Here is a 23843-nt window from a genome sequence, read left to right as displayed (position 1 = left end):
ACACACTTGTCCCACAGGCATCCCATACTCACAGATCCCCCCAAAACACCAGCACAGGCCTTCATCTGCCTGACATCCTAGTCTGGTCCCAAGGTCCCCTGCTTGCAAACTGGTCCAGCTTGAAGATGGCCAGCTAATACAAAACCACACATACCTGTGCACAGATTTGGAAGATACAGACACTCCCCACCAGCAGTCAGCACCAGGCACACAGGCTGTGACCCACAGTCCTGCTGCTCCTGCCACCGAGACCCTCAGTCACACTGGTCCCCCCAGTAGCTGGCATTGGGGACACACACCGTTCCTGCCCCAGGGGCCAGCATCCTAGATACTCACCTAACCCAGCAGCTGGTACTTAGACCCCACCTGCTCCAGTAACTGATATAGACCAGGGATGCCCATATCTGACTCCAGTAGTTGGCACCCAGTCCGCTCACACCAGTTCCACCAGTAGCTGGCACTATGGATATAAAGTCTGTAGGAAATCTACAAGATAACCTAGAGAGCTTCAGCCCCGCCAGCTCCTGACACTGAGACCCTCTGCTCACTTCCCCTGCTGGAACTTCAGCAAGACTCCAGTTACTGGCCTAGTTCCCTCTCAAGTTGGTCTCACTTAGTCCCTGTAGTACTCACACAGATGGAATAGAAAGAGAGATGACACAAGAGATATAGTTAAGAAAAGATCTAACAATATAGGACAGACTGCAGTGATCAGTCACAGGGCTCAGACAAGTGTAAAGACTGGCTAGAGTTTACATGACTCGCCCCTTTTCTGTCTGGCCCCATTTTGTTTCTCCCCAACTCCCTTCCCCTTCACATTGCCTCCTCAGCTGGCATAGTCCCACTGACTCCCTCCAGCTTCCTGGATCCTCAGGTTTGCATCCTGATCAATCACAAAGTCCTTGTCTGCGCATAGTTTTCCGGTGATTGGCCAGGTTTGTTTCTTGTCTTTGTCTCTATTAATAACCTGGCAGGTTTGTGTCTCTCTGTATTTTGTTTATGCCTTCCCCCTTTCCTTTATAATCCCATTTGACAAGGTCTTTGATCAAAGAATCTCACTGAAATAAACATTCCCACATTTGACATAACACCATCAATCAGTGACTGAACTGGTTTGGTCCTTGTTACTGCCTCCCTTAGTTTTCGTTGGTCAGGTTTGTGTCTCAGAATGCTCCTATTTATTCATCCTTTTCTTATTATCCCCTTTTGGCACTGAAAACATCCTTGACCAGACACACTTAGGCTTACAAGACATGATGTTCTCCCATGGACCCTCACAAAAATCACACAACTCTTCCACTAATGATACACAGAAAATGTTAAGGATTACTGTCAGATTCTACAGTCAAGGAAGAGTGAGATGAAGACTACCTCTGAAAACTGTAAAAACTAAGGAAAATATGGAAAAAAAACTCCAAAGCCACTCACCCTTTGCCCTAAACTGTAAAATTTAAGCAAAATTAAAAGGATGGGTGTAGGGTGCAAGACTCACAGTAAACCAGGATAGTTCATTCTCCCCCATCTGTATATACTTTTGCAGAGGCCCCAGTGATAGTGGCCCACTGTGGATCTCAGAATTTGGACCACAGCACCTGCACAGCATCAGTGAGCCCACTGAGCAAAACAGGGCACAGCACATGTTAATCGGCACCAGTTTTAGTATCCACCCCTGCGATGCTTTCCTTGAGCTTAACTCGTGGAGCAGGGCTCCACTGCGTTGGGTCCCCATCTGATCAGCAGTGGTGTCCCAGGGTTCCCACTGTGGTATTGCTAGGCTTTTCCTTAAAGCCAAAGCTTTCACCTGCCAACCGTTGTTCCTCACCCCTCAGGGACCCACACCTACTTTTTGCATAACAGTAGGGAAAGAAGGAACAGGAGGAAAAAAAGCGTGATCTTATGAACTTGTAAGCCAACACATAACAAGTTCTTGGGGTTTATACATAAAGCGTGATGTTTCCTTTGAACATACTCTTAAAATTGTAGCTCTAAATAAATCTAGAAAGGAGCTACTAAAAAGAAGCAAGTATGTGCAATAAATTAAGAGCCTTGTGCCGCAAGCGGCAAGAAAGTTTCAGATTTTATGGAAAGATGGACCATTTCCAAGCCTAATTGCTGTGCTTTTTACAAGACATAATGAACAAAGATTATCCAGTTGGGCACAGGGCAGACACGACAAAGGATTTGTCTGTGTACAAGGATCTGCCAGCAGAATCATACTGTGATGACACAGATTTTACTGGCAAAAGGTCTTTAAAATACCTTCAGCTGACAGAATAAACACCAGCAATAAGAACCTTTTGCCAGTGTAACTGGGTTTGGCCAAAGAATTTTGCTGGCTTAGTCGCATTGGTTAATGTAGTGGTCTTTCTCATCCTGCCACGTGCCAGTTCAGATCGAGCAGAGAACAATGCCTGCTCAAACTCCACAGTGTTAAGTGGGATTCAGAACCTCTGCTTCTACACACCACTATTCAAATCACCATTTTACCTGTTCTCATGAGTAAGAGAACATCTGGAACAGACATGAAGACTTCTCTGGTAAGAACTGGAAAATTTTATGGCTGTTGATAATGAGCACAATCTGGTACAACACTGTGGTAAAGTGCAGGTAAACTGGATAAAGAGAAAATAAAAATTCTAATATTGCTGTCCACACCCTGCATCCTCCAGGCACCAAACACAAACTCTTGCATGTAAACATTCAAGACCACTGCTTTGAACAATGCATCAGATATTTTCTTCAAGTCCTGTTCAGATTTTACTGAAAAACATCACTACCATTAATATTCAGAGCCATTTCTTTCTAGTCAAGCTTTTGTTTCAGAGCTGTGACCAAGAGACAACTTGGAAGCGTGGCTGGCTGGACATACACAGGACAACTTCCTGATGGAGAAACACTAAGGTAACCTGTATTCGGTCTAATGAAAGATTTGTGAAGAAATACAGTCCTTCCCAAATCCAAAAGCTGGCTCAAACAAATCAGGTGGATGAAAGGAAGGCCATAATAAGCCAATTCTTGGAGTAGGTCTACAAGTCCCAAGACACAGCACCTGGAGTACTATGTCCAGTTCTGGGCTCCCCAGCACATGGGCATACTGGAGAGAGTCCAACAAAGGGCCACAAAGATGATTAAGCAACTAAAGCATCTCTGCTGTGAGGAAAGGCCAAGAGACTTTCATCTTGGGGAATCTCATCAATGCATACAAATATCTGAAGGGAGGGTGCAAAGAGGACAGAGCCAGGCTCTTTTCAGTGGTGACCAGTGAAAGGACAAGAGGCAGTGGGCACAAAATAAAACACAGGAGGCTCCATGTGAACATGAAGAAACACTTCTTTACTCTGTAGGGGTGACTAAGCACTGGCACAGGTTGCCCAGAGAAGTGGCAGAGTCTCCATCCTTGGAGATCTCAAAAGCTGCCTGGACATGGTCCTGGCACCTGCCTCCCAGTGGCCCTGCTTGAGCAGGGGGGTTGGACCAGATACTTCCAGAGGTCCCTTCCAAACTCAGTCATTCTGTGAGTCTGCAAAAGCGTAAAGGAAATGAGTAACTGATTTTCACTCTGTGCTGAACATTAGGCTTTTAGAAGCATCCTCCTCTGAAAGCAGTTAAGTGCAACTCAAAATAGTACTTTGGGGTACAACACCAAGAGCTACTACCCCTTGAGACACGAAGTATCACTGTCGCTTCCCCTCTGAACACCAGATACACCTCCGTATTTAAAAATGGGATACCAATTCCCTCGGGACTTAGAAGACATGGTCAAGAATTAATAAAATCAGTATGTAACTAGTACTTGGGATGAAAATTCCACAAATAAGAGATGAAGAAACACTAACCATGACACTAACTGTTGCTATGGCTATAGCAAAATGCACAAAAGAAAAGCAGTTCAGAAGAAAAGCCTTCTGTGGGAGTAAGGAGAAAATACTCTGTATTTCAATTCCCAGCGACAGAAGAGCCCTTAGAGCAAGGCACATCATTCTGAAAGGAAGCCTACAATGCTTCCTCCCACTTGTTTTTGAAATACCACCACACTAAGAAAAACCCCTAGTAACTCCATCTTGAAACGGAAACCAACCATTAACAACATGTCTGGTTGCCAGTAAAAATTTGATGTAGCAGGTTTACATATATTGGGATTCTTAATAATTTATGTGAATTAAAGAGCCCTCCTGATAGTAAACAGCAAAAATTTGCATAGTATTTAGTAAAAGGAACACAATAGAGAGGATACAAGTCTAATTTTTTTTGTGTTTCAAAGCTTGATGGCATGTATCAATTAAACTGTTTCTGTATCTAACAAACTATCAAGAAAGCTCATTAATAAACTTTCTGGGTTATTCATAGTTCAGTCATGGTTAATAGGATAAATTCATTATTTACTGATGGTGAGCACCGCAGTCAATGTTGCTCTTCAGCAACCAGAACTGATGATGACTCCTTCATGTGAAGTATTTCTGCTAAAGACCCAAGGCCCGCAACAGCAGACTGCATACCAACAACATAGAACATATTCTACCAAATATATCTTCTCATTTTACTTATGATCAAAACATATCTGAATATTTAATTTGTTGTTTATTCAGCATCAGGCTGACAGACATTTCCACAGTTTCTCTGTATCAGTTCCTTTCTTTGAAAGGACATCTTCATTTAACCAGGTGATTAGGGTATACAAAAAACATTAAAAGACAGCTAAGCCTAAACTGCTGAAGTTATACACAGTAAATATTTTACACAGTCTTAAGAATTTGATTCTTAAATATCAATTTCTCATACTAAATGCTGGAATATTTCTTTGCTGCATGTGAATGCAAAATGCTCAAGAACATTAAAAAAATGCAAAAATCTTGGCATCCTATCTGACACACTGCAGCACTCAATAGCAAGAAAAGAAGCAAACTGTGTTTAGTTGGATACACATTTCTGTTTTCAAGTTCTACCGCTCATACAAAAAGGACAGTGCAACCCATATATCACATCTGAAGTACCTCCTTCTCCAATACTAAAGCAGGTTTAAGAATCAAAGAAACACACAGCCATCTTAAAAGTTCTTCAAATTGGATTTTATTAGTATTTGCTATTGCTTGCAGTACTTGCTGCATGCAAACAAGAATCCTTTGAAATATGGTAAGATTTTGCAATCATTTTTCAGAGAAATGAATCAAAGCAATGTCAGTGCTGCTGAACTCACCACAAAGATATTGACTACTTTCTATATCATAACAAGGTATTTTTTTCCAAACAGGGATTATTACCTCTGATAACCCAAAACACCAGATAAACCTCAGTAAGGGAAAAAACTCAGCTACACCTCCCTATTAAAAAACAAAGTTGTTGGAAGAAGATTAGTTTTAGTTTAAAATCACAACTTATGGTCTCAGTTTGGAACTCAACTTTATCAGTCGTGTGGGTGGTAATAAATAGGAAATAATTTATGCTTTTTCTGCAGATGTTTCCTGCAGTTAACGTGAACTATGGCAGTAAGCAAAACCTGTTACATACAGTATCTCACTAAGTATTTGTAACCTTTCTTTCTTAAAATGGAAAAGCTCAAAAATTATGCAAGAAATAGTACTAGTACCCAATTTGATTTTTTAATTTTTGTTCAGTTTATCATTTCATATGAGTTCATCTCCAAATTGCCTACCAAGATCTGAGTAAAGTATCCATGTTTTGACATCAACACCACCTAACACAACACAGAAAATGCTGTTTCAGGAGATGGTGCTCACAGCAACTTCTTAGCACACAGAGTCCTAAACTCCTGTATTTGTATGTAAATAAAACAGGAGATTTTTTTAAAAATTAAAATCACGAATTTGTGGCTACAGAAAGAGGGCTAATTTCCTTATGTACAAAGCCTGAAACACATTTAACTTTGCATGTGTACCATTAAAATATGTTCATTACTGCAAAGAAATCACTTTAAATGCCACAAAACATACCAAAATTGATACTTACAACAATGCCAGGGAAAAAGGGAAGTAGTGAAATCAAGAAAAGGTGTTCAGATATAGCCACATTTTAAAAAGATCAAGCTTTCAATTTTAAAAATAATTCTGCTCTTTAGCTGATGTGACAGGAGTCTGAAGAGAATTCTGGCTCAAGGTTGTCTTAATACCAAAGTCTTCTCTACAAATAGTTTGAATGTATAGTACATATTCACTGTTGACTTTTCATTTAGGCATGCGAAACTAACATAAAGGTACATCAACAGAAAAAGGGTAATTAAGAGAATTATAAGACAAATCACATTCCTCTTACAGAATTTTTTCCTCACATTAAACTATATATATGTGTGTGTGTGCGTACAAGCATGCACACATATGAAACACAATATATGTAAATGGACAAGATCACATTTGAGCACTGAAGACTGAAACTTCTTATTCAGGTAAATAAATGTTACACTGACCAGATTTCTTGACAAAGTGTTAAAGGATATCCAAATGCTGAACTGAGGCGTACTACCACCTAAGCACCTGAACTAGTATTTACAGAGGCATGAATCAACTTTTGAAAGAACAATACATTTTAACCAGCAATTAACATATTCAGCCCCCAAAGAGATTACCTTTACAGTGCTATAAATGTTACTTACACTGTTGTAACCGATGTCCTTACCTCAACAGGGACAAACACAAGTCAGCACTACAAACGTGTTCCTAGGAAAAGGACTGCTGGCATAATACCTCAACAGCTATTGTGGTAGGGCATAGTCACATTTGGCTGCTGTCACTGTCTTTACTTGTCATCACAAGACTGGAGCTGTATTGCAAAAGATGTCTCTGCTCAGCACACTGTACTGTTAAAAATCTCTGTGTATGATGCAGTACTATGTGTTCTCAGAAACTGGGGAAAGTCAGGATCTAATTTATTCAGCAACACCACAGTTTACAATCTTCCAGTCTCTCCATATTGGTAGAAATCTGAAGCCTCAACAAATATTCTTAATCTAGAAACTATGCCATGAATCCACAAAACAACCTACCTACCTACCTGATATGACCAAACTATCATGTCAATACAGATTTTCTTCAAAATACTGCAATATACACGCACTGGTATTAGGGGTGTGGCGGGAGCTGTCATAAAAATTAAGAGAGAGTTGTATTTAAACACAGGCCTGCAAATTCAAAGAGGGCCAAGATATTTAATTCTAAGAATAAGGCACTCCCAAGTTCTACCTTTTTCAGTCTCCTTCTTCTCTGGGGAGATCCCACAGAACAAGTGAGACAACGCGTCCCAAATGGCACACAGTACAACTGCAACCATTGTAGTATGTAACCCCGACAGCAATCTCCAACACCACAGTGTCAGGGCTCCTCTCTGTATTTCAGTTCTCTGCTTCTCAAATTTCTGACACTTAATTTGTTCTTTCTTTCTTCCAGGTCATTTCCAACATAAAAGGAAACTTTCACAGCTGAAACAAATACAAAGGCTTTACTTTGTCATTCATATAGTTTAGGACAAGTAAATGCTCTGTATCACCTACAAAGAGCTGAACACATGGTATGCTCAATGAGCATAAAGTTAAGGTTGGCATCTTACTAACCAATTTCTTGTTAAAATGGATTTATTTACACTGAAGAACACTATGTGCTTATACACTGAAGAACCATCCTTAACAACAGTACATATCTAGGATCCTGTTTTAAGTGGTTGTTTACTTGGACTCCAGTACAGCCTTTGACACCATTTCCCACAGCACTGTCCTGGAGAAACTGGCTGTTCATGGCTTGGATGGGCATATTCTTTGCTGGGTAAAAAAGTGGCTGGATGGCTAGTCCCAAAGAGTTTTGGGGAGTGGAGTTAAATCCAGTTGGTGGCCAGTCACCAGCCAGTTGGTGCTGCTCCCCAAGGCTCAGTGTTGGGGCCAGTTCTGTTTAATATCTTCATCAATGATCTGGACAAGGGGACCGAGTTGCACCCTCAGTTGGTTTGCAGACGCTGTGTGGATAACTGGCTAGCTGAAAAGGGTCACATAGACATAGTCCAGCTGGCTGGACAACAATGCACATTGCTCTCAGCTTATGTGAAGTAAAGCAAAAATGCACTGTCTTTGGCTGTTCTTGTTACACAGTAACAGGAAGATCCCGGTGGGAAAAGAACGTTACAGGTGGGAACAGATAACTACAGAAGAGAAACTAGGGGCGGGCTTGATATTTAGGCAACTAACCAATAATGACCTTAACTTTCGTAATATGTATGAACTAATTATAACAAGGCATAAAAGGTGACTGTAAGGTACAATAAACGAAGTCTGCTGATCACTCAATATGAGTGACTGTGTCTTCCCTCCGTCGCGACAGGGCTGGGTAAGTGTTGATCTGCTGGAGGGTAGAAAGGCTCTGCAGAAGGATCTGGGCAGGCTGGGCTGATGGGCCGAGGTTCAGCAATGAGAACCAGGTCCTGCACTTCAGTCAAAACAACCCCACACAGTGCTACAGGCTCAGAGAAGAGCGGCTGGAAAGCTGCCCGGCAGAAAAAGACCTGGGTGTGCTGATTCTTGCTGAACCTGAGCCAGCAGTGTGCCCAGGTGGCCAAGAAGGCCAACAGCATCCTGGCTTGGATCTGAACAACTGTAGCCAGCAGGACAAGGGAAGTGATCGTCCCCCTGTACTGGGCGCTGGTGAGGCTGCACCTCGAATCCTGTGTTCAGTTTTGGGCCTCTCACTGTAAGAAAGATATTGAGATGCTGGAGAGTGTCCAGAGAAGAGCAATGAAGCTCATGAAAGGTCTAGAAAACAAGTCTAACCAGGAACAGAGGGTAATTGGGGTTGTTCAGTCTGGAGAAAAGGAGATTTAGGGGACGGACACCTTATCGCTCTCTACAGCTACCTGACAGAGGTTGTAGTGAGGTGGGTGTCAGTCTCTTTTCCCAAGTAGCAAGTGATAGCACAAGAAGAAATGGCCTCAAGTTGTGCCAGGGGAGGCTTAGATTGGGTATCAGAAAAATTTTCTTCATTGAAAGGGTGTTGAAGCATTGGAACAGCTACCCAGGGAAATGGTTGAATTACCGTCCCTGGAGATATTTAAAATACGTGTAGACATGGTCATTAGGGACATTTAGTGGTGGACTTCGCAGTATTAGGTTCATGGTTGGACTCCATGATCTTAGGGGTCTTTTCCAACCCAAATGATTCTATGATTCCTTTTAAAGTTCACTGTATTTAGACTATGCACTACACACTATAGAGTACTTGTTTTAAACCTACATGGGCCATTTCATTTTTACTAACAGCTTCTATAATTTAATAATTGTTTTTAAAAACTTCAGGAAAAAAATTGTTCTTCTCCATTAGTTGGGATTTGAACACACCTTTTGCCCCCAGCAGGTTGTAGAACTTCATTTTTGCATGCATCAGACTCACCACAGGCCCTGTGAACATATAAACTGCTGCAACAGCGGCTGGTTCCTCTGCCCCTACAAAATACACATATTGGGAGGCTGTCATCTAACAGAGGTCATCTAGACATATGTATAATCCTTATAATGGGATGTAATGGATAAAGAACTCAGTCCCCTTAATGTAAGTGACGAATTATGGGAGACAGCAAAATCAAAGAATTTATATTTTCTGCTAAGTTAACCTAAAAGAAGAAAATGAGAAAACATTTCAGGTCTTCAGCTTCAAGAAACAGCTTAGACTTGTGTAGATCTTTTCATTTACTTTAGAAAGCAGGATTTATTTTTTTCAGGCAATCAGAGTAAATTTTGTCAAAACAAAACAAAACAAGCCACATGATACATATCAGATGATACATGAAGGGAAAAAAGCCTCATTCCCCTGAATGCACTCAAGTAAGCATGGTTTGCTGACTGACTTCTCAAACCTCATCCCACATTTTTACAAAGGACAAAAAAACCCATGAGAATTTAAAGCATGCATGAAATTCAGTGATATGTGTACTTTTTTAATACAGTCTTAAGCTCTGCCCTACCCTGAACAAAGTCACCATCACCCCTACGAAACTCCTAAGGCACATTTCAACTACTGATATAGGTAAACATTCACATATTGAAAGCAGAGCCAGAGAATATAAACACTATACTAGGTCTCTGTATTAGAATTTGAGAAAAAGTGCTCTGACACAAGCAAACTGAGAATTAAAAGGATGAAAGCTTCACATGTGATCTCTAACCTATGCTCAGTAGATATTCAAATACAAAATGCCTATGGGTCTTGCCAGGCTTTCTGTGTTCACATCTGAACATTTTTCGCAAATCTACACTCATCCCCTTGGAACTCCGCTATTCATCTTCACAAGTTCCTTCCACAATGTTATTTAAAATGAATCCTCTCTTTTATCGTTCCTACTCTTGTGTTTCCAATCTCTTCATTTCCCCTCTTGTTTCACATTCAGTTCCAATGTCTTCCCAACAGATTTACACACAGAGGACACCAAACAAAAATGCCCTCTCTCAGTACTTAACAACAAAAAGTTTTAAATTTCTTTGCAAAAAACTTACTTTGATTTCTAAGAATCAGATTTCAAAAACGCAGCTCACCAAAAATATTCAGCACATTAGTTTCTTTAAAGAACAATCCCATCACAGATAACCTGATGAAAAAAAATCTAAATAAGGGAGCAAAGTTCTTAATTTTTGTCTAGAGAGAAGGCAATTTCCTAAAGCTTTCATGAAGACTGCCAGACAGAGCATCTGCTCAGCAGCACCATAAGCTTTGCCATGAACGCTCTCATCCCTGCTCACAGAATGATTTACTCTAACTGCAATGTGAAAGAAAAAGAGCTGGCAAAGACAAACCATAATGGTAAGATAAGAAGTTCTGAAAAGAGTGCAGGGTTGAATTCACACAATTGCTGCATTTGCCTAGGACAGACGTGTACACAGATTTCAGAGACACGAACAAAACTGCAAGACTTAGAAGATAAAAGGGCTACTTAAAACAGAAAGCAAGCAAAATACAGCATATGAAGTGGTGCTCACATGAAGCACCACACTTTTTTATATTATCTGAGATCATAAGTGGGCAATACAGAAAGCAATGTTACTGCTAGTGAACCAGGAAGTAAAAAGTTCTAGGACAACAAATCTGAGATGTGCTGAGAACCAGGAACTGTGGACATTAAAAAAGTCTCTCTTCTTCTGAGAGGGCAAGAGCAAAGGCACCAATCTTTTTACAGTTGGAATGCCTACAGAAGACAGTAGCTGACGAAGATTTATACTGCTTAACTTTTTTTCTACCAGGTGAGGAACAGTTCCACTACAATCAACAAAGTGGCTGGACAGCAAAATCCTTAAGGTGCAAAAGGGCTTCCTTTCTTTCTTTTCCCTTCCCACTGTTTTTAAAGTGCTGCTGCTGTTAGCATTTTACTGTCGTTAAAGACAAAGCCCAAGCTTTCTATGTTCTGACAAACAGAAATCAGTAGGTGGCACCAAAAAGCAAAGGAAGTTTCCTTCATCTTTCAAGAGTTCAGAAAAAGAGGAACCTACCTAATCCCTAGTGAAGCTGATGTGTAAAAAACACTAAAAACATCCTGATAAATCAGAAACCTATAAAGCTTTGCCCACAACAGTCTTTAAATATGCTGTATTAGATTACTGAACCTGACAGAGATGCTTACATAAAGAAGGAAAGCACAAGCTGCATTACTGCATGAACTGGTGAAGTCAAACACGTATCTTTCCAGAAGTTTCAAGGATCAGTCTCCACAGTCAAAACAACTCTCTGTCTAAAAATAAGAAAAGTGAAATTTCACATCCTACCTGTACCCCTATTCCTACCTTTTGAATCCCTCTAGAGTTAGGGGGTGGCCATGGTGGAGCTACATGCAAAGATTAAGTGAGAAAATCTTCAGAAGCCAAAGACTTCTAATTCTCATTAGATTCATTTGCAATTTAGCCCACATAGTTTCCGTGGACAAACACATATGAAAGCTTTGAAATGCAACAATACTACAATTCAAGCTTCAGTTCAATAGTAGCTCTGAAGATGTAACTTGACTTCCTAACTGTACCATTTTTATACTCTAATAAGAGCTTGCGTAGAAACCATTTGATTATTAAAAGACTTTATTAGTAAAGTTGAAAAAGTAACCTGACTTCATCAACATTATCAATTTAAATCATATAAGTTATCTCCTGTTATGTCAACAACACACATTGGAAAAATGCATTTAGATAAGCTGATGCATGACCTTCACAAATCACAACAGCAACACCACTGATGTCTACTTCTGAGCCAAAGCTGTATGTTTCAGAAAAACAAAAGACAATTAAATACTGAGATTCCTGTATCACTGCAGGTGCACAGCAAAGGCTGATCAATTTTCAACTTCAATTTAGTATTTACTATACTTCTATTTAAAAAAAAAAATTAATCAAAGAGAACCATATGCATATCAAATAAAATATAACCCACTCTATACATCAGCAAGATGGCAAAATCAGTTTTGCATCAAAGAATCTTGAGACCCCTAATTTATAAGCCCCTTTTATTTATACACCACTTTTCTTCTTGCAATTACCACTCTTAACATGTACCACCTCCTGGTAACAATTTCCTGGAAAATTTCACGTTGTTATTCTATGTATGTATAAAGATATTTTGTAGAGATTTGGTGATTAAGCAAGATCAACAACATTATCAGCTTTCACTATCCACTAATCTGCTGTGGCACCTATTTGCTCTCCAGTGTCATATTCAATCTTCTAAGACTGCACCCTCCTTTCCCTTTCCACACACGTCAAATATCCAAATGGAGGTGGGTTTTTTTCCCCCTCTTTCTCAGAACAGTGAGTTTCTAGTACCACAGCTGCAGTATCCCCTTGAAGGCAAAAAAGGTTTGTATTTCATTCTTGCAGCACTGCAAAGCAGCTAAAGCATCTGTTGGGCCAGCAAATAGCCAGATCCTTGGGGATGTAGATAAAGACCATAAATTTGGCAACTGGAATCAAAGTAGTTGCTTCAGTGAATGGCATTTAAGAACAAGCATGTTAGCAGCAACACCTGCTCAAGCGGTAAGCAACACCTGAATAAAGCACACTAATAGTAGTCTTGTTCATCTTACCATTCCAGTTGCCTCACTATACATCTGAAAACTTATCAAAACATATGCATTTGCTCCAAATACTACCCTCAAAAATTGGTTTCAAAATGCAAATGCTATACACTCACGAACATCCTCACGACTTACAGTTCAACAACTTCTGCGCAAGTAATAACTATTTGCTATAAACAATTACAACTTAAGACGGACAGCTCTAAAAAACATCTCAATGTACAAACGGTTTTAAAATAGACTTCTTGAGGAAACATGAAGCACCCTTCTAGTTTATGTTTGAAAAAAAAATCCCCTTCATGTTACACAGTTATAAAAATTAACTCATATATACTGTAAAGCACTAACAGTATGCCCTACAACGTCTGCTCGCCAACATCAGTGCTTCCCCGAACGCTTCTTTCTCAACTAATGGAGAGGATTAAAGATGCCCTGAAACTTCACTTTACTGGAAGGCCGGGCGGACGAACAGCTGTTCGGTGTTCCAGAAACACTTGCTCTCTCCTTGCACGCAGCACATCGAACCCGCTTGTCTCCTGGAGGGCAGCACACAGCAACTCGGCCCTGGAAAGCCAGCTGATCTGGGGGTTCCAGTCCTAACTTCTGCCAAAGCGGACAAAGCACCTTTAACAGGACCAGACGCCGCGCCCCCCCGCTGACCCGGCCGAGCTCTCGCCCACCGCGCGGGCCGCCCCACGTGCGAGCGCGACCGGCCTCCACGGGCCGCCCGGGGCCGCTCTGGCTCCGCAGCAGCGGGCTCACGGCCGGGCCGCGCGGCCCGCTCCGCCCTCCACCCCTACGAACGGCGACCCCGCGGAGCCGGGTCCGGCGAGAAGTCGCCCCGCCGCCGAGAAACGGCACGCCGCCCCCCGCCACCGGGCTGCACGCCGGCAACTCGGGGCCACCGGGCGCCGAGGCCCCACCCCCGCCCCTACCTGCCGTCCGCACGTCGGTCCCTGCGGCCGCGAGGCACGGCGGGGCCGCGCCCCCGCCTCCTCCGCGCCCCTCGCAGTCACCGTCGGGGCTCCCGCGCCGCCTCCAGTTGCGTCGGTCGGGGACCCCGCTGCCGCCCCTCGGGCCAGGCCTACAGCGCCTGCCCGCGCGGTCGCTCCGGGAGCGGCGGCCCGGCGGCCTCCGCCCGATCACAGGGCGCGCGCCCCTCGCCCCTCCTGAGTCCGCGCCACCGTCGCTCGCTCCCGCGGCCCGCGCCCGCCGCCGCCCGCCATGTTCCGCTCCTCCGGGGCCTCGCGGCCCCGCGCGCTCCCCGCCGTCTCCGGGGGCCGGTGACGTCACTCTCCAGCCGGGCCGGCCCCGCCCTCGGAAGCTCGCCCCGCCCCACGAGCGACGACGCGGGGCGTCCTTTGTTTGCACGGCGGGGGGGAGGGGGCGGCGGAGGCTGGCCTCGTACGTCACCGCCGCGGCCGGACGAGCACGCGGGGCCGGCAGCCCTCCCTCGCGCGGCACGCCCCGAGGCCTCCCGCGCATGCGCACCGGAACGAAGGCCCGCCCCGCCCTCTTTTAGTTTCGGTTTGCGGGCCGCCCCTCCCCCCCTCCCGCGCGGCGGCAGCACAGCGCAGCCCCCGCTTGGGGCCGGCAGCCGCCCCGCTGCTCCGTTCCCCGCTGCTCGCACCGGAATGGGCCGCCGCCGGCAGGCCTGCGGGCACCTGCGCGGCGAGCTGCAAGCGCCGGGCGGGAAGCGGCGCCCGCAGGAGGGGGCAGGAGCCAGCGCCGCGGGACGGCCGCGCCCCGGGGGCGCCGCGCTGCTGCCGCCCGTGGGGTCTCCCTGGGACGGGGGCGCCGCGCAGTCTGTGCTCGGCCGCGTCACAAAAGCCATGAGCCTCTCGCCGACGGGCGCCTGCTGCCTGCTCCAGCTCATACTTTGCGTCTCGGGGCTTCCCTATGCCTTGCTGACAGGCAGGAGGGTTGAGGCGGGCTGGGAAAACCGGGAAAGGCCCCAGGAGCCACGTCCCGTGCTGATGAGTCAGAGAAACACGATCGGGCGCTTGCTACCGCGGAGGCTCGCTCCCGGGGCCGAGCCGCTCAGCAAGCGAACGAACCGGGCGCGGAGAGAACCGACTCACCCGGGCTTGTTCCCTTAACCGAGACCCTCACCCTGGCTGTGCCCACCTCTCAAACCTTCCTCCCCCGAATCTGATCCTGGAAAACAGAATAAGCCATCTGCTGTAGATACAAACAATTATATGTTCCAAAGGACGCAATTTCACTGGGCATAAAAGCAGTTTAAAATCAGTAAATTGCATCGTTACAGCTGCCAGGGGTGCAGTGAGAAGGGCTGAAGAATTAACTGAGGCTGTGCGGGGGGGCAGAGGCCAGCCGCCCCAAGAGGCAGGATTGGTGCTGTCCGAACCGGGCAGGAAGAACTTTTTCCAGTTTTGAAACTGAAATGCCTTCTATTATTCCCATTTTTCTATGTATTGCCTGCCACACATCCCCCACAAGGGATGCATATAGACTATATGTGATGGACCTTAAAAGAACGGAATTCGTGAATCATTATGAGTTCAGATACAGATGAGTGTTGTCAGGCTTATCCTACCCGACTGCACCATCCAAAGCAGGGAGGAAGTAATTTCTTTTTTTCCCCTAGTGTTAGAACTTGTAAACCCCTCTTGTGAAAAAACATCTTTACAAAGAGTAACTGGATTACAGACTGAGAACTGGGCACCCATCAAGACAGGCAAATGACAGTTAAGTTCAGGAACAAGAAATTACCAAAGTAAAGGAAGGTGTGTTAACTATAATTGGGAAATGTAAAGGTTAGAAATAGCGAATCAAATACTGTAGTTATGTATTCAGGTAGTAAGAACCAAGGAAAAAGAAATTCTTTACATACATAAGAACACAAATCTAATAGGAGTAATATAATACTATGAAAATAAATGACAGTAAGTTTAAAAGGATTAAAGCCAGGTAAATTGTAATAGGAAATGATAATAATTTCCTGCCCCTTGGGGGTAGTGAAAAAATTCCACTGGACTGCTCCCATGGTGGTGTCCCCCCTCATTACTACTGGGTGGTCAATTTGGTTTTTAACTACATGAGAACTAAGGAATACATAACTTCATTAAGATCTGTGAAAAGCAATGTCCCAAGAGTAGTTAAGAGTTGCATCACTGAAGTTTCATTTCCATTTCAGCAAACCACCCATAGAACAAAAAATATTTTTAAATAAACTGAGTATGATTAAAAGGCTCTGAAGGATAGTATACTTCCATCTATCCCTCTGTTTAACGCTAGTAGGAAACCACTGCTTGGGCATTAAGAAAAAGTAGTATTTCCAAGGAGTAATAGTTCCTTGTTATAAATAACTTTCCTTAAATGCTGTGCTCCATAAAGAAATTTATTCAGTTCTGTTTTTTATTATTTTAAGAACAACAATTTCAGCTTTTAAGTATTTCACTGATTTAAAAATCATAGGTATTAAACATATACAGCATGTTATACTTCAAAGCAAAATAAAAGAAACTACAAACATCAAGAAAGGGTCCCCTGACTCGTGCACTGAGGCTTAAAAGCTCCCATGTCCAAAGGAACAATTACTTTAAAATATATCTCAATTATCATCACTTTGCAGAAACAAGTAAGATGGGAAACGCACTCTTACCTTACGCTAAACTACATCTTTTTATAAGACAACACGCAAAGTACTAGTTTTGGTGCTATGAAATTAAACAGGTTCTTAGTACTATAGAAAATGCTCTCAACAATGTCATATCCTTCTTAATGCAATGAGTCCACACACGAAAAATTTTAAGACTTTGGTTTCCTGCTGCTGTCACTGCACACAAATTCACGATTCTCATGTGCAAAGTCAACAAAATCAAGTAATTGGAGTGGAAGCCTGGGAATAGTTTTCATTAAGATTGCAACACTCCTTTAGCATGTGTGGTGTGGAACTTTTCTCATGCTGCTGTCTAGGAAATGAAGGCTTGTGGAGAGAACCTACTGTAAAATATATGCAGTTTGCCCATCAAGTACCATCCTCTACCATTTCTTCTGTAACGCAAAACTTGGTTACACACGGTCAGGCAGAGACCAGTAAATTATTTCACTGAAACAATGTATATTAACTAATCAAAGAGAAGTCAAACTATTCTGAAGGCATGCTTCTCAAAGTTTCTAGAATCAATACAAAAATGTCCAACAATAAATCAAAATTTTTAGATTTTAGATCAGTTAAATCCTGCATTTCATCTTTAAATTATATTCCTACCAAAATGAACAGGTCCTGTCACTCTGTAATGGCAGAATAAATCAGAACTGGAAACTAATAACCAGTTCAAAAACTAACCAAAAATATAGGCGTATGTAAAATAAAAGCAAGAGTGGTATAGAATTGCAATTGTACCCTCATATAGTAACCAGCTGCTCTTAGGAAGCACTACTGCCGATTTAAAAAAAAAGAACAAAAAAAAGTATATTTATATACACAAGCTCATAAAAATTAGAAAAAACAGACATCCAGTTGGCTTATACCTCCCAATGACACTAACTGAGCCTTAGTGCTCTATCTTCTATTTCAAAATGAGCACAGAGTTCAGTGGTGTGTCTGAGAAAAGTACAGACGTCTGTTCTGAAGATTGTTTACTGTTTTTCCCATTTTAATCAAAGGATCAGCTAGCATTTGCTATAAAATGCAAGGCAAACAGCTTCATGTATTCTCACAAAGAAAGCAAAGCTCCTACCAAATAAAACTGATATTTGAGGGAATATGTATCTTTGAAATATACCCAAACCACATTCTTTCTCCTTTTTATACTAGTTCCACTTTTGTCAGTGTTTACAGTGGGGAACTCTCATTTGGTGCAGAATCAATACCAATGAGAAAGATTGTTTTCTCCCACCATCCCTCAATATTCAAAAAAGTAAAGTTGTGGCCCAGTTCCTCTGTTAATACGGAAGCAGGTGTTGCTGGTGGGCCAAACAACTTAAAAGGCTATGCAGTGTTCTGAAATTTAAACCAGGTAATCTGTGACACCCCTTCCCACTCCCTCCTCCCAAACCTGTGAAGCACCTAACAGAATTTCCAACAAGACTTAAACCAGTTTTAATTACTCTGACATGAAATAAAACTAAGGGAAGACAATCAATCTAACACAGAGGTGATCTTGCCTGTAATGAGAAAAGTATGAACAATAAAAGGGAACGTCAGTGTTGAGTTGGTGCACTTAGGATGGCTCTGAAAGTAGACTTCCCGCACCTGCTCCTCACCCAAGAATCTTCTAGTAACACAGTGCACAGGGACCAAAAACCAAAGCAGTGAATACTATTGGAAATGGTTAGCCAGTTAATCAACTGGAAACTTAAAAATAATTTTGCCATGTTCTGGATAGCATGTTTGACCATTATCTGTAGGTTTAACCAGGCCCCAAATCTAGGATGATACTTAAAAATAAAATTAAATTTTAAAAAAGAACAGGGGAAAAGAAGAGCAAGAGGGGAAAAAAGAAAAAAAGGCAGTAGAGCCGTACAAGAATCTTGCACTGATGACAAATCTTGCTCTAGGATAAGCTGGAACAACTAGGAAATTAATTTATTCTGGAATTACAGCATACAAGGATTTGTGCACTTATCAAGGCACTGCCATACAGGTCACACTCCATTTCCCAAGAAAGGTAATTTACAATTTGACTAATACATGCCCTTTTCCAGGCACCTCAAGCCAAAAAGTTGGTTTACTAGTAAGTGTCATACTTGCAAACAATGTAACACATGATAACTAATGTTAACCCATTTGTATTATTTATGGACAGTAAAGCTTAAGGTAAAACCATCAACAGTACCAGTGGTTCAATGTCAAAACTTCTCCCTTCTGTATGCCACCTACACTACTGATCCAAGTCTCACTGAACATTTAACATCCGGCACTCCACTGACTCAAAGCAAGCTAATCTGAGAATATGTCAAAAAAATGTTATGAAAATGCCTGCACACTACTAGACAGACTGGTATTTTAAGGCTGCAGCACTGAACAAAAGCTTCCGATCTGTGAAACATGAAGTTCCCAACTCCAAAACAGGAAAATACAGCTACTGCAAAGAAGCTTTGAATACTTAGCTAGGCTCTAACCTCTGAAGTCAGAAGCAACAAGACATTACCTAAATATTAGCAGTAACATTGCTGTTCTTTATTAACCAAGGGTGTCAATATGGCAAATTACAAATGTTTACAATAGCAAATGAATATAAGCAAAAAGGAAAACACAGTACTTAAGACAAATTTCTCCTAACTGACTAAAAGATTGTCTTGAATAAAATAAATTTCTTAGTATGCTAGAGACAGCTCAAAGAGTAACGCTGAAAATTGACAGCTATACCTGCAAAACAATCTATCTTTGTATAGTAAAGGCAATACATAAAAATACCTAATGTATATGCATCTTGTGAAGGAAACATTTATGTAAGCCTCACCTTGTCACTGTCATCATTACAAATGTGATCTTGATGGATTGAGTGGCATTGAAAGGGTGTACCAATGCTACCTACAAAAGAAGGGGGGGAGGGGGGGGGAAGAGAGAAAAAAAAAAATCATTAAAATGATAACCCAAATAGTGTGAACGCTAAAAAGAAAAACAAATGTACCAAATGTTCTTTTCTCCCCACATAGAAGAGACATTTATTTGCCAAACTGCTACGTCTCACAAGTAATGCTTTTAATTTTGGTAACAGAATACACATCCGAGAGACATTTTGCGCAGTGTACCAACAATGTTTTCACATATGTTTTTTTCTCAATGTTTAACCAGAATAAAATTAGAACTAATTCATCAATCCAAAACAAACATACGCAGTGCAGTACATACACAACACGTGTAAATAAGGAGAAGCTACACACTTCATATTTAGCCAATATAGTCCTATCCCATATACCTTACTACAGAAAATTTTCAGGGCCCTGGGAAACCACAAAGCAGCTGTCTCTTTCCAGTGATATGTTAAGAACAAAAGTGAGTGGAAAAATCCAAGGTCAAAGCAGAGAAGTTTTAATTTTATCAATTTTGTTTGTAGCGGAATTTCTGCCTGCTTAAGGCCTTGCCACAGGTTTCTTTACGCCTAGAAAAAAAGGGGAAGCACACCTCTGCAAAGGCTTACCCCACTCCTGAGACTTCTGTCCAAGGATGGAGACAAACTGAAGTTTGATTGCATTCACAGAGATTCTCAAACAGATTAACAGAACTCTTAACTCACACTGTGAAGTTCTATTTCATGTGCTGCTTCCTTGCTTAGAAAGTACAGGAGTGGCATAACCACTGTTGTTGAATTTATGCTTCCCTAAGGTGACTTCTTCCTTGTCCAGTTGCAAATACTGAGCAAAACAATTTTTAAACAGCAAGAAGAAAAAGGTCTGATTTCTAAAGCTACACCATTTTATGATTTTCCTTACAGAATATCCATCTAGAACTTTTCTTCACAAGTTTCTTATGGTCATTCTGTTAAGACTTCTGAAATACTAGTAGTCCTTTTCTGTAACATTTACACCAAATTCCACACAAAACGTTTGTTATAAAGCTTTGCAGTCCATGTGTTGTTTTCAACCTGGACACAACTAGTCAAAGATGGTAATTATTTAATTAACAGGCAGGCAGCCATAGCCTGTTTAAGTTATAGCCTGTTTAAATTTTTGCTGGAGATCATGATGCAGCAAAACTCTGGCTTCTGAGAATTCACCTGCACGTCTGTACTACTCTGCACTCCAGAGAAGCCAGTTACCTTAAAATCACCAAAAAAGTTCAAGAAATAATGCACTGCATAAACTGAATCCTGGAAAAGACAAATTAACAACAGTCAGTCCAAGGGCCTTTTGTGACTGTAACACAACCAGCAAGACACATAAAAACATGAAACTAATCTGGTTATTTTCATAGTTCTTAGGCAAACATGAAGATTCATTTAGTTCTTTTCACTGAGGGAAAGAAAAAAAAATTAAAAATCACTTAACCTCAAGCTGATGATTTTGGACAAAACACTACTTCCATCTGCAGATTTATCAGTATATCAATCAAGACTTTTATCATCAAATCACATATGGAATGCCAATTAGGTTCTTGGTGAAACTTTTATCAATGCAGATGTAAAGACTGATTAAGAGAGCTTAAAGACAGGAGTTCCTGAGTCCCTAGTGAGTTAGCTGCCTAGCTGGCCTCTTCAGACAGAACTGACAACTGACAATTTGGGAAGAGAAAAAAAAAAAAGCAAGCTGATTTTTCAGACAGTTATTCTTCTGAAAAAAACGTATTTTCCGCCAAACAGAGCTTCGTAAAACTAGCTTCTTTCTGACCTATCACTCACAGAAGAGAAGTTATTTTGTCATAGGAGTAATTAACTCTGCCTGAACTGGCTTGAACAGCAGTAGAGCCTACTCATGCTGTGTATTTTTGTAGGAAGGGAGAGCAGAGAAGAAATCACTATACATTTTAAGTTTCAAGGTGCAAAGGGAAAAAAGAACCAGTTTTAAACTGTTCAAAATATGCAAAGCTCCCTTCCCATGTGATTTAGACAAATCACAGAACACAAGTGTTTTCACCAGGAACAGTCCATATGCTTTCCTGAAATTTGGAATCTATTCAAGCTCAAAGGCAAAGGTTTGACAGATTTCTGTTCGTTACCCCAGAGGCAGAACTAACCTAAAATACAACCTCTTAGACTAATCCAAGATAAAAAAGATAGCAAATAATGAAAACAGTTTAGTTATGCCACATTACACAAGTACATACAAATTTGTTTTGCTCATCTATGAATGCACAGTGGATAATGAAAGAAATTTCTAGAAGTGGTTCAGAGGCTACATCTAACCTCAACATCACCTAAAACTTGCTCTCCACCAAATTCAACTCATCAATGTGGACCCTGCCTTACAGACTACATGACAGGCTTTACAGATAGGCTTTTCAGGGACAGCAATCACATACACAATTACAATGATAAACTGGCTTTGTTCTAGCCACGATGGATACCAGCAGCAGCAACACAGCTGCAATAGTACAGCTTTCAGTTAGTAAATACAATGTAGGACACCTGGCAGCCCATTAGGTGTCAGGTTGCCATAGCTTCAATTGTAACAATACCCGCATTACCAAGAAAAAAAAAGCCAGCTTGGGGTTTATCTACATGTTGCAATCATACTCAACTCTTCCATAAACACAGCCACAAACAGCCAAATGCACTTAGCAGAGAATATGGCAATGCTTTCTTTTTAATATATAGGGTTTTTTTTAAACGGGGTCTTTCATGGTCTTCTTATGTGTTTCATTTCTGGTCAGCTACTTAATAGTACCCGACAGTACAATAGGACGATACAAGACATGATCGCTGAAGAGTCAAAAGTGAAGATTTTAAAGATTTTGCTGCTTTGCACCAGTTAGCTGTCTGATCTCACCAACAGCCTCACCAAAAGCAGCCTTGGAAAAGGGCTTCTTTCAAAACCAGCATTGATAATGCAATCCCTTGAATGTGGGCAGCACAGGTAACAGATCTAGGGGCACTGACAGAGGGGATTATGAGCTAAAGACTCTGCTCCACAATAATGCAATCTATGATGAGTTATGCAAACGGTTTTTGACTGTGGTTTAACAGGGAAACCATGCTGGAGGACTGGAAGGAACTATAAGCCAATTTACATTGCCCTGACTGCAGGGAGTAAATAGAAACTGTTAAGCTACCTTCATATCCCCAAATCTACACGGAATTTCAGACCAACTCAAGAATAATTGTACCTGGGGGCTAGCAGATCCTAAAGCTATTACAAACAAGGCTTTAATTCTGACTGAAGCATCTTCTCTGCTACAAAGCTCACAGGGTGGTGAAAAATGCCAGTAAGGCTCCTGTGTAAGCGACAGAATGTGGCACATGGGCCACTGCCCACAGCACCTTCCCAAACACATTTCCTTGCTGTAGTGTTCAGGAGATGCAACTGTGAGGTCTAATACCAATCATCTTCTCAAGCAAAATCCCAGCCAGAACTCTCTCTCTCCCACAATCCATAGGAGTCTCCCTGCTATGTAACACAAGAGTCAGGTTGTTTATTTATACTCTCATCTTCTAATACCCAGGCGACAAAACTGTAGCCTCAGTTTAGGCTGAAACACCTTCAAGAGACAACAGGCATCCATGAAACATCAGATCAGCCACCCCTTCAGCATTACCAGTATCAGGACAGAGTATAGAGTAATTCCCTTCAAGTGATGTACACATAACATGCATCTGTATATATGTGTGTGTACATGTATCTGTATCTCAAAGACTATATCTGAAAGACTTCAGGAGAAATCTGAGTCTGCCTTTTACCTTTTTAAATGCAGTTACACTCTTTTTCACTCCCTTCAAATCAAACTGAGATACTCTGCTTAATATTATGTCTTGAACTCAGGGAAAAACATCAGTTCTTTTGTACTAAGAAAGAATGCTATGCTCCCCAGATACCACAGGAAAAAGGGATTGTTTCCTTTCTAAAACCACACATTAAACTGAACAGCAGAAAGAATCTTCAGAATTTCATGATCTCTGCCTAACTTGTGCATCGTAATAAAATAATAATCAACATCAAGTTTGAATGGCTTGCTTCATGCCTGCCAATATTAAACAGTCCAAACTCACACAACGCTAGTCCAAGAGGAAAAAATCTGGGAGTTCAGTCCTTTTAGTTCAGTCGTCTCAGAGCTACTGCAAGTATCTCACTGCTTAAATGAGCAATACTGATTAGTACACTCATTGCCTCCCCTCCCTAGCACCAGTCTGATAAGGAAAACATTTGTGTATGACACCTGTACCATCAAACGTACTTTATCCAGAGCG

General features: G+C 41.8%; 1 protein-coding gene across 2 annotated transcripts in view; it reads right to left on the bottom strand.

The window, feature by feature from the left end:
* Nucleotides 1–23843, bottom strand: part of RNF38 (ring finger protein 38) — a 112064-nt gene that overhangs the window by 35197 nt on the left and 53024 nt on the right. The window contains exon 2 of one of the 2 annotated variants that reach the window (XM_055791529.1): nucleotides 19464–19534. In XM_055791529.1, coding sequence (XP_055647504.1) covers nucleotides 19464–19534 — 71 coding nt within the window. Of the gene's footprint in view, nucleotides 1–13967; nucleotides 14333–19463; nucleotides 19535–23843 lie in introns of those variants that run through there. The other variant, XM_055791530.1, reaches the window with a different exon arrangement.

This window comes from Falco peregrinus, chromosome Z (assembly GCF_023634155.1).
Source record: "Falco peregrinus isolate bFalPer1 chromosome Z, bFalPer1.pri, whole genome shotgun sequence".
Lineage (NCBI taxonomy): Eukaryota > Metazoa > Chordata > Aves > Falconiformes > Falconidae > Falco > Falco peregrinus.
This window is presented reverse-complemented; position numbering and strand designations above follow the sequence as displayed.